Genomic DNA, 16,521 nt, shown 5'->3' with positions numbered 1-16,521 from the left:
ACTCCGCGCTGGCTCATTGAGAACTCCCCACCCCGCCTCAACCTGACTTCACTAAAGGCGGGACGCAAACAGCAACGCGGAGCCCGCCACGCATGAGCACCGCTACCGCAAAGCTCAGCAACTCCCCCCCACCCCGCGTCCACTTCGGCGCGCGCAGGCATGTCAGCCCCGCCCCTGCCTACAACTCCCAGCAGGCCGCTAGGTAGAAAGCGCGCGGGAGGCGGTGGGACTCGGCCTCCCAGCATGCCGCGTGAGCCAGGAGCGGAGATTGAGGGAAGGGGGGTTGGCGCGCATGCGCGGTGCGCTCGGCGGGCACTCGGGCTGGCGGGGCTCTTTTGTTTGGCGGAGGCGGATTGCTAGCGGCCGGGCCTGCGGTGCCGCGCGCACCGGAGCGTTACCCGCCCTGCCCAGCCCGGTCCGACCCTGTCCCGCCCCGCCGCGCCCTGCCCGCGCGCTGAGCCGTTTCCCCTCGGGTGCTGTTGGCGGGGCTGTGAAAGGTGAGCGCCGCGGGGGGGGGAGAGCACCGGAGGGGCGGGGCGCGGCCCCCGCGGGGGAAGGGGCGGGGCTGCACGCGGGGGCGTTGGCGATGCTGTAGGATGGGGGGGCAAGTACGAAGCGGTGCCTCCGGGGGGGTAGAGCTGCAGTGGGGGGGCTGCGTGCAATGGGGGCATGTGGGGAGCAGCCCCCCCGCCCTTGGGGAGCTGGGGCTTTCCCGGGGGAGGGGCGGGCTGGAGCTGCGCCGGGATAGGGGGGAGGGGGCAGCTGCCTGAGGGCAGGGCGGGCTGCGCGCCTGGGTGAGGTGGTGCTTGGGGGGGCGGGGCTGGAGGCTGGTGCTGCAGCAAAACCAACCTGGGGGGAGAGGGTAAGGGATGGCAGAGATGGGAGCTACTCCTGAGGGGGTGATGCTATCTGGGGGTCTTGCAGGTGGCAGAACTGTGCTGGAGGTGCCAAGCCGGCGTGTAGCCACCACTGTGGGATCCAGGGAGTCAGGATTCAGGTCGAGGGGCTGTTCTGCTCTTCCAGCTCCCAAGGAGGAAAAAACCCCACAAAAGCAGGGCTTATTCTTTTTGGACCAAAAGAGGAGGAAAAACAAAACAAAAAAAAAAGGGGAGGGGTGGGGAGTGCTTCTAAGCCTGAGCATCACCGTAGAACCATCTCTGGGACTGTTTGTGTTGCTGCCTTTCTGTGCAGCATGTTTCTGATGGGGTTGAACAGCCGCTGCTAGGTCTCCTACCCAAATCCAGCCTCCTGTTTGTGTTGGAGATGCAGGTAGTGAAACTGATGAGAAACGGAACTAGGCTGGTTTAATCTCGCTGTCTACTCAAGTGAAATGTAGGCATGGCAAGTGAAGGCAGCTTGGATGTGCTGGTAATACAGGGAAAAGAGCATTGGAGTGTAGTGGGGAGGAGAGGGGGCTGAAAAATAAACTGCTATTCAGACCTGCCCCGCTGAATACTAAAAACGACAGCGTTGAATGAAGAAAGTACCATTAAAACAGGGGGAATAAGAATATTTATGGGTGCGGAGATGTCTTCCACTCATGGAGGTGCTGGGTACTTGGGAAATACATACCACTTTAATCGCTGTTTCCCCTGTAGCGTCTCCAGATCCAAATTTATTTTAATTTAAAAAAGTAAAACACAAGTCTGTGCTTGGGCTCTGCCAGCATTTCCCTGATTAGCTGGAAGTATAGGAGTACCTCTGTGTGTGCCTGCTGCTCTTTCATGTAGAACCTAGAAAGCGTAACTTAAAGAGAACTCCTGTCTTTGAATTCCTTCTTGCTTTTCTCTGCAAAGAAGCAGTATTTCTACCTTTTTATGCACACTTTCCCAAGCTTCAGAGATTTGTTTCTCTCTCAAGTTGTGAGTGCAGTTGAAGATGATGAGGGGATGCATACTCAAATTCCCTTTGAAGCCAAGGTCGTCTTTCTTTCTACAGTTTCAGCTCAAAGGCTAGCAATTCTGGAAAGTTTGAGTAAAAGCCTTTCTGCAGTTTTTCAGGTTTTGGAGCCTGGAAATGTTAATACACTTCTTCCCAGTTCAAAAGAAACATGCCTGCTGCTTTTTCCTGGCAAGTGGTACATACATATGCCATGTTTTTAAAGTCCTGAAAGAGGAGTAGGACTTTAGCCAACATTAGGAAGGGCGGTAGGAAGTATTTCAAGTTAAAAGCATGAAAGTAGCACTTAAGTCGCAAACCTGTAAAATGTAGTGACTGCACTTGGACTGAATGTATTCATATTAAATAGGTCAGATAATCTTTTTGGGTCATCATATATTTCCTGCTTATGCTGACCTAATCTTCTCTCTTTAAACTGTTTACATTTAAACCAGTTTAAACTATGAAAGCTTCTACAAACAAGCCTTCCCCCTCTATTATTGCACTTTCTAAAAGGATTCTTGGGAGCATATCCCTCTTGCTAACAGCACTGCCATTTCCATCTGAAATGGTTGCTGATGGTCTTGTTTGCTTTACAACTCTCACAGTACCTGGGCACAGCCTTCAGAACATCTCACCCAACACTAAACACCTTTGAAAGGCAAGGAACAAAAATGTATGAGTCAATTGGACACTAAGTACCAGGCACTTGACAGACAGTGATTTCATGGTCCATTATGATGTACTCGATTCTCTGCACATTACAAATGATAATGACCCTTCTGAACAACCTTGTTCTTCTGTTACCAGGCTTTTACTGTATCTCTCTTGCCTGTTGGTTACCTGATCGTTTCTCTTATACCCTGGTTTTATTTACATAAGGTGTTTTGCACAAGCTTTTTTTCCATCTACTATGTAGCTTTGCTGTGTTCCCACAGTCCTGAAGAAGGATACTATCATATCTATAAGCTTGCCTCTCCCAACCATGCAGTTGGTCCACAAAAAGATACCATCCACAAGAATTTTCGCCTCTTGCCCAACACCCAGATTCTTTGTCTCTGAGTTACTGCAATAATGCATGTTCTGCAGTGTCGTTGATTCTGGCTTTTGCTCCTGCATCTGCTATTCTTGTCCCACGAAAGCAAGTTTTGTATACGTTTTTGTGCTGGGCCTCTTTCTTTGTGGCCTTTTATTGGGGTTTAAATTCTTTTCAAGCAGTTGAGGCATGTGTATTTTTGGTTTAATTGCTGACATGAAGGCCCTTCTCCCTCCAGTGTTTTATTTATCCTTTATAAAGAATTCCAACCTCACCCCAACTTTAAGGTCTTAAGGTGATGTCAGGTGAGAGTGGGAAATATCAGTAGAAATCTATTTTGATCTTTGTCAGAAAATTATTTTCAGTGCACTGAGCTCTTTTCCAGGCACAAAGCAAAAGAGAACTGAAGCAGAGTATTAGGAAGGATACTGCAGCAGTGAGATCTGTGTAGACTGAAGAAGCATCATTGCCAGATCATTTTACAGATGGGTTTAGTCTCCCCAGAAATGCATAATTTGAGGGGACAGTGCATAAAGTGGTGGCTCTTTGTTCTGTAGCCTTTGTGTTGATGAATGTAGCATTTGATGAACCTGGCTGGTTTGACAGCCCTGGAGATGGAAGAACAGGTGTTTCATTGATAGTGTCATAAGGCTTATTTTTGTACTGTGAGTTCTAAAGCTGAGCATTTGTCTGATGTTTAGGAGCAGATTCTGAGAGCTGGAATTAGTAGCCAGGCAGCATTTTGCACTCATAGCACCCTATATAGTAGATAGATGTTTGCAGGCTGCTGAGCTCAGCTCTGGGGAAGCCTTGCATAGGAACAGCTTCTTGGTAGGCTGCATGTACTAATCCAACAGGGGTCATCTTGGGACAGACCTCTTCTGAACATATGAGAGGGTATTTAGGGGAATGCAATATTGACTGTTGGTCACATGTATATTCATGCCTTGACAGCAGTTGGATAAAGTGGTTCAGAAGTTCTGTAAGTGGCCCCTGTTAGACCCACTTGCCTTCTGCATACTAGTATATTGTTCTTTCCTTCTGTGGCAAACATTGGCCCTTTCTGCTTTGAATCATGTTGTCCAAGTCTCTGTGCAGGAGCTAGTTCACAGTCGCTTCATTCTTTCTAGTTCTTTCCTTGCTCTGCTTCTCTGTCTGTAGGACATCAACATTAGGACCAATCGCCAGTCTCTCTTCAATCTATTATCTTCTTTAATTAATTTACTGTCTTTTTTTTATCTACAGTTCTGAACCGTCTCCACCTTCCTGTTTCTTTGCCTCTTCTTTTTGTATGCTTTTCAGTTCAGGACCCATATATGAAATACACTGCACCAGCTAATTTTTCTACTGGTCAAAGAGAGTCTCCAGAAAGTGATCTTTGATTGGATTCCCACACCTTTCAGAGCCCCATAGGTAGCCCTTTTAATTGTGACCAGGGGATGGCTATGTCTCTGCAAGTCAAAAGCAGGTCACACAGCAGCCATGCTATTGTGACACAGCCCTTCATATGGGGGCTGTAAATATTTTCCTAAATTAGGAGGCTGGTTGAATGGTCTCTCTGAACATCCTTAGGTGCATGATGTTCTAGGCAGTGCAGAATAGCCTCTAGGCGGTAATTATATTCTCTAGCATTTGTGACTGGAATTCGTGAGTGCTCTGCTATGAGAGATGAGGCCAGTTCATTTTCAAGTAGGTTGGGACTTGCCTGCCAGCCATATTTGGAGCTTTCCAGGAGAAGTGGCTGTCTCCCTCCCTCCCTTTCCACTTTGCAAGGCCTCTGTCTCCTGGAATTCTCTCGCTCGCTGTCCAACTGCGTCATGGGTTGGCCCTTGCCTGCCATGGAGGCACTTATCCCACCAGTTGCTGCAGGGATGCTGGAGGAGAGAGGCCCTTTCTGCTTTCCTGTCTCAGAAGAAGTGAAGCGCCTGAAGAATTCCAGCGGGCTCTGCAAGTGAAACCTGATCCCTCGGCTTCCTGCTGCATTGCTGGCTCCTTCTTGGGGGATTAGCGGTTGACGCTCTGAGCCTTTGCATTGTTATAACGTGCACCAGCTGAGGTGGTGCTAACCTGCCTGGTCTCCCTCCTCACTGAGTCTGTGGGCAACTTGAAGCCTTCCATTCCTCTTAAAGCCAAGCAGAATTGGGGGTCATCTCAGCACCTGGCTGGCTTAGGCCTGAATAACCCACTGGAAATCAGTGACTAAGCAGCTTGTAATGTGGGATTTTTGGTGGTGGGAGAAAATGTTTGGCTGTAGGAGCCTTCTTGGTGCTGCAGCAAAACCAACCTGGGGGGAGAGGGTAAGGGATGGGAGCTACCCCTGAGGGAGGTGTTGCTGTCTGCAGGGACTTGCAGGTGGCAGAACTGGGCTGAAGGTGCCAAGAGGGTGTGCAGCCACCACTTTTGGATCCAGAGAGCCAGGATTCAGGTTGAGGGGCTGTTCAGCTGTTCTGGCTCCCAGCTGGGACCATGCTGTAGGAGAGGCATCCCCTCTACCTCCTCATGCTGCGCAGCTTGAGGCCATGTCTCTTCATTTAATACTTGGGTGAATTAACTTTGTCTTCACTGGTGATGGGAAATGCAGCAGAGCAAGTTTCTTTCATGCCCAGCTTGCCCTCTACTTTGACCTGGAAGGGCCAACTGAAGCCAGCTAGGGTAGATCAACCTCCACAGCCTGCTTGGTCATTGATCCCTCTGCTGAGCTGTCAGTGTGCAGCAGGGAGATCGGGTAGAGGAGAGAGCTCCCAGTGGGAAACGCTTGCTTGAAACTGGTCTCCTTTCTGATTTGCCACTGAGCAGCCCTGAGATGGTAGTGCACAGCTGTGTCTGGGTTCCATTGCCAGCTCTGAACACCATGCCCATAAACAGCCTGGGGCTTTCAGCAGTAAGACATATTGCCCCCAGGGCAGGAGGCATCTGGGATATCCCCCCTTCAGAAATGCCAGGCCTCTTGAGGGTGTTTGAAGCTGAGCCTGGTGTGTGTGGTGAGGGCTGCCTGATGTCTCTGTCTAGGGAGGACTGCAGGTAATCTGGGTTTGACCTCTGTCTTCCAACAAACCCTGTTTGGTTTGCTACAGCAGAAGGTACGGCACTGGCTGGAGGGTCCAGAACAGAGCAACTGGTGTGACTTTTCTGCAGAGCTGAGTTTAAGAGATGCACTCTCAGGGTCAAAGATTTAAATACATGTGAGTAAAGTTCTTCCTTTAGCAGTTGCTGCTTTCCCCTTTCCTTTTACCAAGACCCTGAATTAAGATCACAGGAAAATAGGGCTGGAAGGGACCTCATGAAGACTTCTAGTCCAGCTCCCTGCTCAAGGCAGGATCATCCTTTGCTAAACCGTCCCTGTCTGTCTGACCTCCTCTTGTTGAAAATTTCCAGGGATGGAGATTCCACATGTCTGGGTGGTCTGTTCCAGTGTTTAGTTAAAAAGTTCTTTCTGATCTCCAACCAAAATTTCCTCTGCAGCACCTTGAGGCCATTGTTCCTAGTCCTGTCCTCCACAGCCACAGAAAAAAGGCTATCACTGGTATCAAATCCCCCCTCAGTCTTCTCTTCTCCAGACTAAATAACCCTAGTTCTTCCAGTTCTTTCTGCATAAATCATACTTTCTAGGTGATTTTTGTTACACTCTGCTGGACTTTTTCCAATCTGCCCACATCTTCCTTGAAGTTTAGGGCCTAAAACTGGACACAACTCCAGGTGTGATGTCATCAGTTCTGAATACAGGCAACCCCTGTTTAGCCGAACATTAAACGAAACACGCATTAAGCAAAACGAAAATATTTGACGACCTAAGATGGGGAATGCAAGTGTTTTTAATGACCCAAGATGGTGACCATGAGCGTTATAATGAAGCTTGCTGAGTGTTAAGTGAAATCAGGGATCAATTTAAAATGAGCGTTGTAGCCAAATAACACTAAGCAAAACAGCATTAAGCAGGGGTTGCCTGTAGAGTGGAAAAATCACTTCTTGCTTGCAGGTGGCACTTCTATTAATGCAACCTGAGTACACTCTTGCCTTGTTTTACAAGCCCCTTTGCTGTACTTGGAAACCTCTAAAGAGAGAGGAATCAGGGAGATCAAAGAGGTAAATAAGACCAAAAAGTAGTTTCTGGTGTGCTGTAGACCACCTTGTCCTGATCTGCCACTGACTGCAGCTCACAGTAAAATGTCTCTTAACCTGAGGCACCTTTGGCAAGTTGAAGCTGCTGCAAGGTCCATAACAAGTCCTGTGTGGGCTATACCTGTGTAGCCCACTTCAGAGGATGTCAATTCAGTGGCAGCTGCCCAGCTTAGTACTGCCTCATTCTCTCTTCATCACTTTATACCCCAAGGTTCAAGAGACTGTAGTTTTAGTTACTGAAACACCTCCCTCAGTGAAGTGTAAAACCTTTTCCTTCTTGCATGGTTTCTGGACTATCTTGGCTACAACATCCTATCCCTCAATGAAGACAGATGTCCCAAGACCTCAACAGATTTCAAGTTTGTTTAGACTTTTCAAGCTAACTCCAAATCATAATTTGATGGTTAACGAGTCTTGTACAGGACTTAAAATAACATTTGCTGTAAAAGCTAAATCTCTTGACTCACGAGTGGGTCAGACTTGTCACCAGCCATTTGCTTGGCAAATCTTGTTTTGTCAGGTCTGATGAGAAAACACGTTTTTGGCTTTCAAGCTGCAGTAGCTTTGTGGATAGCTGCACAGCAGGCAGTTCATCAGGACAGAATATGTCCTGATGGAAGCTGGAGATCCTAGCTTCCCAGCTCTGTATTCTTCCCAGCTCTGTTTCCATTGTGCCATAACCTCATTACTTCACCCCTACATGCCTCTCCTCTCTGTCTGTTAAGTGTGGGTAAATAACACTGATCTTCTACGTTTGGATACTGTGTGTAGCATATTGTATTACTGACCAAGGGACTGATGGTTTTGTCTGCCTGAACTTCTTCCCTATCAGTGCAGGTCCTAAAAGTCAGGCCTTTACCCCTTATGTTGGGTGCATCCATCCAGCTTTCTTGGGCATGATTACAAAACTGCCAGTCATGTCCGAACATTTTGTACAAATGAACAGCATAGGGCCCTCTGTAAAAACTCTTCCCCGTGTCGTGGTCGTGTCGTGTCGTGGTCGTTGTCCCCGCCCCGGAACATTAGCTTACCTGATCCTGCCTTACAGTCTTGTTAGATTTTTCATCTGCCAGATCTTCCCCAGCCTGTGGTGCATCTCTGCCCTAGTGCTATGACAGAATTTGTGTGCAAGTGACAGCTCAGAACATGCAGGTGACATTGTTACCTATAACGCTGGGTTATCTGCATGGGGTCTTTTCCAGCGCAGATGCTGATTGTAATCTGTGTGTGAGGGTCCCCTGCAATTCCTGTGAATGGTGGAGGGGAGACTCCTGTTGTGAGCTGCTATACTTTGTGCAGCAAAGAGAGTCAGTGGGGGCTGGGCCTGTCGGTGCTGCCCTCATGCTTCCTGTAGCTGTACTCTTTTAGCTGGGGGAGGCGGGAAGGAAGCTTGGGTTGTTACAGGGTTGGTCCCTAATGCTTGACTATATGCCTTGTGCCTAGGAAATGCAAAGCAAAACCAGAGTGTGGAAGAGCACGCACCAACTGCAAAGACTTCCTCAGCCTGACTAAGGGTTTTTAAACCTGAAAGCTTGCTAAAAAATGTTTTTTCCAATTATTTAAGTTGGTCTAATAAAAGATACCAGATTCACCAAAAGAACCTTGTCTACCTGTGTCCTTAGACCAACATGACTACAACCTACATCCCCAAATTAGAGTATTGGCTTCCTTCCAGCTCTTTGCTGATAAGGAAGCTATGTCCAAATGACTAACCTAAGGCCACAGTAAACAGTTATAGAGGGAAATGCTGAACCCCAGGCTGTCCGCACTGCTTCTTGTTGAGGTAAAAACACCCAAGATCTTTTGCTTAAACTTAATCGGCTAGTGAGGGTAAATGATGCCCTGTGCCTGGTGAGGTAGAGAGGTAGCTTGGGGAAGGCGTGACTAGATCGGAGCTCTTCAGTCACACACACACACACACACACACACACACACACACACACACACACACACACACACACACGAAGAGGGCAGTTGCTTATCAGCGCATCTGACTTGTTACTGCAGAGGAGAAATCAGTGTAATGTGAGCAAGGGCTTGACTTGCACTAAGTAGCTGAGTGGACCAAACTTAAAAATCAGAACATTGATGCACCACCAGTGATCACAGTAGGTGAAAACATATTGGATATTATAAGTAAATTTATAGACTTTGGCTCCATTGTTACCAACAGCCTGTTACTTGAGGCTGAGCTGAATACTCATTTGGCAGAGCATCAGGTGTCAGGAGCATGCTAAGCAAATGAATGTGGAACAACAGCAAACTGACTGTTAAGACCAAGGTCAAAGTATATCATGTATCATCCATACCCTTTTGTATGGCACCAAATCCGGGGCCACATACTCTACTCAAGAAAAGTGCCTCAACAGCTTCCACTTATGTTGCCTTTACCACGTTCTAGGAATTTCCTGGCAGGACAAAGTTTCCCATGCTGAAGTCTTGGAATGTGCCAACATTCTGGGCATCCATCCTCTTAGCGATGACTTTGATGGCTTGGCCACATGCAGAAAATGGACGATGGTCCTGTACCTAAGGATCTCTTGTATGGAGACCTCTTTACAGGAAAGAAAATCATGTGGGCATCCTTATCTCCATTTCAAAGATGTTTGCAAGAGAGAGATGAAGGCAGCAAACATTGGAGCCAAATGACTGGGGAATTTTGTTGATCAAAATGCTTGGAAGTAGTCTATTAAGCATAAAATGAAGGTTTTTGACTAATGAAATGCCCAACATGCTGAGGAAAGAGAGAACCTCGGGAAGATCCCTGCTTCACATTCAGGACTGTTTGATGTGCACTTCACACGTGATAAGTGCAGACGAGATTGTCATTTAAGAATTGGGCTCTTCAGCCATATTCACAAACGTTCAGTGAACTGATGTCTCATTTGGTGCAAATCTCTTGTCTCGCAGACAGACCGGTGCCTATAAAAGCTGTGTGGAAGAAGGCTGGTTGTGTGAGTAAGGCATTGGGCTGGTACCCAGATATTCTTAGCTCTGCAACAGACCCTTCATGTAACCTAGGACAACTCAGTCTTTGACTAATTTCCTCACTAGTACAATGGGGATATTTATTTACCTGCCTGAGAGGTGGCGTTCAGAAGGGAAATCTGTTAATGTTGATAAGGTGCCCACAGGCTCCCAAGGATGTGAAGCCCAGCTTGATACCTCAATAATAGAATCAAATGAGGCAAGGTATGGTAGGATCCATTTGGGAAAGGAGAAATCTGGGAGTGAGAATGGAGTTGGATAGGTCTGATTATGGGGGCTTTTTCAGGAGAACAGATGAGACTGAGCAGAAGGGCTTGAACAGCGCCTCATGAATAGGGGCTGATGTAATGACCAATATCATAGGAAGAGTGAGGTCCAGGGCTTGGGAAAGGGTATATGGCAATTAGGGGGTGGGGAGAGGAGGAATTGAGCATAGCTTTGAGGAGCTTGAATTTGATGAGGAAGAGGCCATAGCCAGTCCTGTACATATGGGAGGCTGGATCTGCATGCATTTATTTAATTGAATTCTCTGCCCTACAGCGAGCCAGGACTGTTCTGCCACGCTCTTGCCACCTCTTCGCTGCTTTGTGTATGTGCCTTGTTCTCTTTCAAAAGCCAGCATTGCTGCCTTGTGCTTTGACTCCTTGTAGCATGGTTTCTCTTGCTTCCTGGGGGAGTCATACTCCACCCTGATGTGCATCTGTGTGTCTTCCTCCCAACTTTAGCAGCATCGCCCATAAGCTGAAAAGCTGGCCAGCACAATGGGAAAAAAGCAGAACAAGAAGAAAGTGGAAGAAGTCTTAGAGGAAGAGGAGGAGGAGTATGTGGTAGAGAAGGTTCTGGATCGGCGGGTGGTGAAAGGCAAAGTGGAGTATCTGCTGAAGTGGAAAGGCTTCTCAGAGTAAGTGGACATAATACATCCCCACCTGCTCAGTACAGGTACCAAAAGTTATGTGGAGGTGCTGTGGCTAGTGTCTTGCACTTAAGAGACCTGGCTTCAAGTCCCCCAGACTCCCTGTGTGACCTTAGACAAGGCATTTAAGCTCTTTCTGCCTAAGTTCTTCCTCTGTATGGCAGGGCTTACAGTCCAACCATCACTTAGGAGAGAATGAGGATAAACACACTGAAGGCTGAGAGGTGCTTAGATATTGTAGTAATAGGATTCATGTAAGTGCACAAGAGAGTACCCAGCTGGCTGAGCTGGAGTCAGAAACTTCCCCCTTGAGGAAACTGGGATGGGCTGTCCACAGGCTCTGGCAGTCCTCAGCCTCTGGGTGCACTCAGATCTGGGCAATTAATCCAGTCTAATAAAAATAGGGACTTGACATTATTGCCTTACAGGCTTTATCTTCTCCCAGAAAGGCAGGTGCCAGGTTGTGACTAAAGTGGATGGGTTTAGAAGGGAAAGCAGAAACAGCTACCTGTGTGAGAGATGCAGCCTCCCCTCTCTTCTCTGCCTCCCAGATAGGTACCCAGGCCTGTTTCATGATACCAGATACAGCCAGAGGGTAATCCCTGGTAGAACCTTAGTGGCATTGCTTGTCCCTCATTTACTGCCCATACCCCTGCCGTGACTGGGAGGATCTCAAAGTGACTCCAAGCTATCACTTTATTTCAGCGAGGATAACACATGGGAGCCAGAGGAGAACCTCGACTGCCCTGACCTCATTGCAGAGTTCCTCCAATCCCAGAAGACAGCACACGAGAGTGAGAAATCGGAGGGGAGCAAACGCAAGGCTGAGTCAGACACGGAGGACAAGGGGGAGGAGAGCAAACCAAAGAAGAAGAAGGAGGAGGTGAGGCAGGGCAGGGGTAATCCTCCAAACCTCTTGCAGCAGTCTTAACAGGTAAAGCAGAGACAGAGCCAGGCCCCTCACAGACCTGCTTCTGGCCTCTTGGGCCCTAGCCAAGTTTGTTTCCCTTTGTGAACTGGGAGTAATATCCACCAACCGCACAGAACAGTTGTTAAAGTCTGTGAGTGTCTTAATATCCTTCACTTAGCAAAAATTGAATTGCCCGGTCCTTGTAGGGGGAAGAGATCAGTTCTTATTTCCTGAGGGGGTGGGTGGGAATGGGACAGGGAACACTAGTGTGTGTGGCTCCAGTGAGTTGATAGATGCTACCCAGAGGGGCTCTGCTTGCATGTGTGTGTGGAAAAAGTGTCAAATCCCCCCCCCCCCCCCCCCCCCCCCCCAGCTTTCTCTTCTTGAGTAGGATGGCACAGGATGTGGCACAAATAAAATTCTCCCTCTTGGACTTTTTCAGTTGGAGAAACCGCGAGGCTTTGCCCGGGGATTTGAACCTGAGCGGATCATTGGTGCCACAGATTCCAGCGGGGAGCTCATGTTCCTGATGAAGTGGTGAGCATGGTTCTGTGCATTTGGGGGGGGGGGGGGGGGGGGGGAGCTGCATGCTACCTGGCATGAAATCTCTGTTGGGGCACTGCCACCTGTTATGACTCGTTGTGCTGGAGTGAATGTGGATTTGAAATGAACAGGGAGGACCTTTGGGGTTGTCTTTGTCTCTGCAATAGGCGGCACAATGCATTGGTTGATATGCTGGCCTTGTGCTCGGAAGGCTTTTGCTGCATCTGAAATAGAAATGCAATGACAGCTTCCCCTCTTTTGGCTGTGATGGAACAGGGCTTAGCTGCTGGTCAAATCAGAATTGGCCCCAGATGTGAGAGCTGTTTACCATGCTTTATCTTGAAACCTGCACACTAGAAGGGGGCAGGGGTGTGGTTTTTCCCTCATTTTGTGGGCTGGGTACAGAACCAACAGTTGAGGAACCCAGTCCTGTGGGCCATCTTCCTGCTCTGCAGTCACTTGGCAAGCTGACTAAAGGATCCCTTGCCTTTCCTACTGCCTCTTGGGTTATCAGTCATCTGTGTCCCCTTCCTTCCCCGCTAACTGCACTTCTGTCTTGCACTGATAGGAAGAACTCTGATGAAGCTGACCTGGTTCCTGCAAAGGAAGCCAACATCAAGTGCCCCCAGGTGGTCATTTCGTTCTACGAGGAGCGGCTCACATGGCACTCCTACCCCTCTGAGGATGATGACAAGAAGGAAGATAAGAACTAACTCCCTGGCACCCGCTCTGGCCAGTTTTTATGTAAAGATCAGACTGTGGGTTTGAGCGCAAGTGAGTGCCGCAGCTCTGCTTGGTTGGGAGCGTGCGTGGAGGTGGCTTGAGAAGATGCCCTTTGAAGAGACAGTATGGTTTCTGTGCCCTGCAGTTGCCCAAGTGCTCTATTCAGCTCCATGCTGCAAATGGTTTCAAACCAGCCCAAACATGGGGTGGGGGGAGGGGGGGGAATTTTAAAGCTGTTCATTCTGGGGCTTGCTGGAAAGGAAACAAAGACAAACACACACAAAAAAATCGCCCTTCCATGAAGGACTCTCACTGGTGATGGGTGGGCTGGGGAAAAGGGAGAGCAGATGGATACTGCTTGTTCTTCAAAGACCATCTCAGCAACCCACAGCCTTCTTCCCAATAGTGTTAACTCTGCATTTTACGGCGTAGCATGTGTGTAGTTTTATTTTTCTTTTACTATTTACTGGTGTATCATTTTGGGGTGGGGGAGGGGAAATGGGTCTTTTGTTTAATCTGGGGTGGGGTGGGCAGGGGGAGATGGTGACAGTGTTCCAGATCCATGTCCAGCATCTTTTTTTTTTTTCTTTTTCTTTTCTTTTCTCTTTCTTTAAAGAAGAAAACAACCTTTTTCTTCACAAAAAACCCCAAGTATTGGTAACAGAACTAGGGGGCCAGGGACACTGACATGAGACTGAAGCTGTGAATGTCCAAAACTCTAGAGCCAAGTTTCTCAAATGCCTAGAGCGATTTTTATGTGTGGAGGGGTAAGGGTGGTGGGCGGTAGGGAGTTAGGGCTTTATGAATTGTCTTCAAACAGAACTGCCAGGGTGTTTGACATGGAAGTGTGTGGGCAGGGTATGGGGTGGGAGTGGCTATTGACCCCTTAAATGCTTGTCTGCCCTTGTTTCTGTTAAAGGTGCTATTTTTCAAAATTGGGGGGGGAGAGATGCTTCCAATTTCTTGTTGACTTTCTTTTTAAACACAGCGTGATCGTGTCCAGCCAGCAGCATCGGGATCCTTCTCTTTGTACATATTTTTTTCTCCCCCTCCAATTTTAATCCCATTCATTAACATAGGAGGGAGATGAAATCAACAACAGCACAAGCTTAAATGGATTCCAAATTCTCCCGTAGCAAATGATTGTTTTAAAAGCCTAAGCGTTGGCCCTGGAGCCAGGTGTGTTGCCCTGATCCTCTGCTGAACTTTTTTTAATCAAACAGATTTATTAAAAAAAAAAAGAAAGAAAAAAAACTCCCAAACCTCGAAATATTTAAATGTCTGGAGTTGTGAGAGGCCTGACAGACTCTGGGCACCTCCTTGTAGGGTGGTATGTATCTAGACTTGCATTGTACAAACCTTTTTTTAAAAGCATGTGTTTAGGTTTCTGTGAAAACGTTGTTTAAATGTAAAGTAAGTGTTTGGATTTTAACTTCATACCAAGCTCTGTCAGTTTTTTTGTCTCAATAAAACTTTAGATTTATAATCCTGATTATTTCTCTCTCTCTCTCTCAACAAGGGGAGCACTCTTCTGCTGTTGTACGTGAGCCCATCATAAAGTATAGAGCAGTTTATGGAGAGGAAGTCAGAATGTTTCAGCAACCTACTGTGGACAGGCCTAAATTACTGGTACCACTTGGGCTTGTAATCCTTTCTCTGAGCTAGGTGACCACAGCGGCAGAAACTTTGCAGCAGACATTCAGCAAGTTCTTATTTACTTGGCTTTCCATCTGAAGACGGCAAATGTCTTAGAGGTTAGTGTCTAGTAGCTACTGAGTCATCTTTTTTTCACAGGCAAGATTGGTACCTGGAGACCCCTTCTTTTTTTAGTTGGGGTAGCAGGGAGGGGGAGAGGGCAATCATTAGCCAGTAACTAGTGTAATTAGATGTAGTTAGCCCTCATGGCCCTTACCCCTGCTTGAGAAGTGTGAGAGATGTGAATTCTCACTTTCTCTCTCTTTCCCACTCTTTGCCTCCCTTTTGCTTGAGATCAGATACCAGGTCACTGGAACAGGCTGAGTTCAGTTTCCCATATTGCACAGAGTAGGTTTTTAAGTTCCTTTGTCTCTTTAAGTATTTTTTGGAACACATCATAAGCATCTGAAGTCTCACTGCCTTCAATGTGCCTTGCATTCATGGTATAACAAAATGGTCCCTAACTAAGGCCTGGCCTATTATGAGCGACTGAAACAAACTCCTCTACTAACTCCTCCACCCCCACACCAAAAAAGCTCAAATAAATATCAAGCATAGTGCCCCATACAATGCCTAGTTAATTTCAGCTGTTTTGATTCAGCCATTTGCAACAGCACTTTTACTATTCTCCAACAGTGTGGCATGTTTTGAAGCCGTAGCAACTTAGAAAACTGTTTCACTCTTTCTGCGGCTCAAGCTCACTTCCCATTCATGGGGCTGTGTAAGAGTGTTGAAGTTGATGCAGGTTAGTGCAGAAAGAACTAGTTAATTTCCAAGATATTGATCACTGGGGTTGGCTAAACAGAACCCTTGAGTAAAACAGAATTTTGCGGTCAATCAAAATCCAGATTGTACATAAAAGTGCAGTCTATACCCAGTGATACAATGAAATGTCTTCTGCTGCCCCGGCAGCAAGCAGAGACTGCCATTAAATCTGTATTAATTGCTTAAGATGGAAGGTGTTGTGTCCACTTAATTGAACATAATAAGGCTGAGATTCCTTGGGGAGGTTCTGGTGGTATAAATCACAGCAGGTAGTTGAAGCGGTTTTAGTGTTGCTGGAACCAGGGATAGCAGAACCAGACTCGTAGAATCATACAAAATTAGAGTTGTACCGGGACCTCAGGAGGCCATCTAGTCCAACGCCCAGCTCAAAGCAGGACCACGCCAATTGTGTCATCCTAGCCAAGGCTTTGTCCAGTTGGGTCTTGTGAACTCTCCATCCTTGGAGATTTTTAACTTCTCTGGCTAACCTGTTCTAGTGTTTTACTACCTCCCTAGTGAGAAAATTCTTCCTAATATCTAACCTAAACTTCCCTTGCTGCAACTTGAGACAGTTGCTCCTTGTGCTGTTGTCTGTCACCACTGAGAACAGTCTAGTTCCATCTTCTTTTGAACCCTTGTCTCCTGATAAGGTTAACAATTTAGACTCTGACTGAAGCAGGGAAGGACCAGTAGTTGATCTGGGTTCAGTGTCTGGCTTTGCAACTGACTGACTTCTTGAACTCAAGCAAGGTGTTTCACAGTGTGCCTCAGTTTCCCCATCTGAGCAGATAATCGTTCAGCTTTGCAGTGGCCAGAGATCCTTGATTGCGGTGGGCCTTGGAGATGCAGCCTTACTGTTCCCTGGTCTGTATCAAATGGAGCCCCGCTGCTCCTGGTAACAGGTTGGCCCCCTTGCTGCTTATGGGCCTCATTTAGCAGTAGAGCTCTGAT

General features: G+C 47.5%; 1 protein-coding gene across 2 annotated transcripts; it reads left to right on the top strand.

Moving 5' to 3' along the window:
• Nucleotides 1-299: 299 nt before the first annotated feature.
• CBX1 (chromobox 1) lies at nt 300-14,602 on the top strand. 2 transcript variants are annotated; one of them, XM_014603665.3, is made up of 5 exons: nt 300-497; nt 10,750-10,922; nt 11,640-11,817; nt 12,287-12,381; nt 12,956-14,602. In XM_014603665.3, the coding sequence occupies exons 2-5, from the start codon at nt 10,783-10,785 to the stop codon at nt 13,098-13,100; spliced, it is 558 nt and encodes a 185-aa protein (XP_014459151.1). In that variant the 5' UTR covers nt 300-497; nt 10,750-10,782; the 3' UTR covers nt 13,101-14,602. The 2 variants fall into 2 exon arrangements, with proteins under 2 accessions (XP_014459151.1, XP_014459148.1); XM_014603662.3 differs by having other exon boundaries at nt 10,747-10,922.
• Nucleotides 14,603-16,521: the final 1,919 nt, after the last annotated feature.

The sequence above is a fragment of the Alligator mississippiensis genome, chromosome 4 (assembly GCF_030867095.1).
Source record: "Alligator mississippiensis isolate rAllMis1 chromosome 4, rAllMis1, whole genome shotgun sequence".
NCBI lineage: Eukaryota > Metazoa > Chordata > Crocodylia > Alligatoridae > Alligator > Alligator mississippiensis.
Note: the sequence above shows the minus strand (reverse complement) of the source record. Positions and strands in the feature narration are given on the sequence as shown.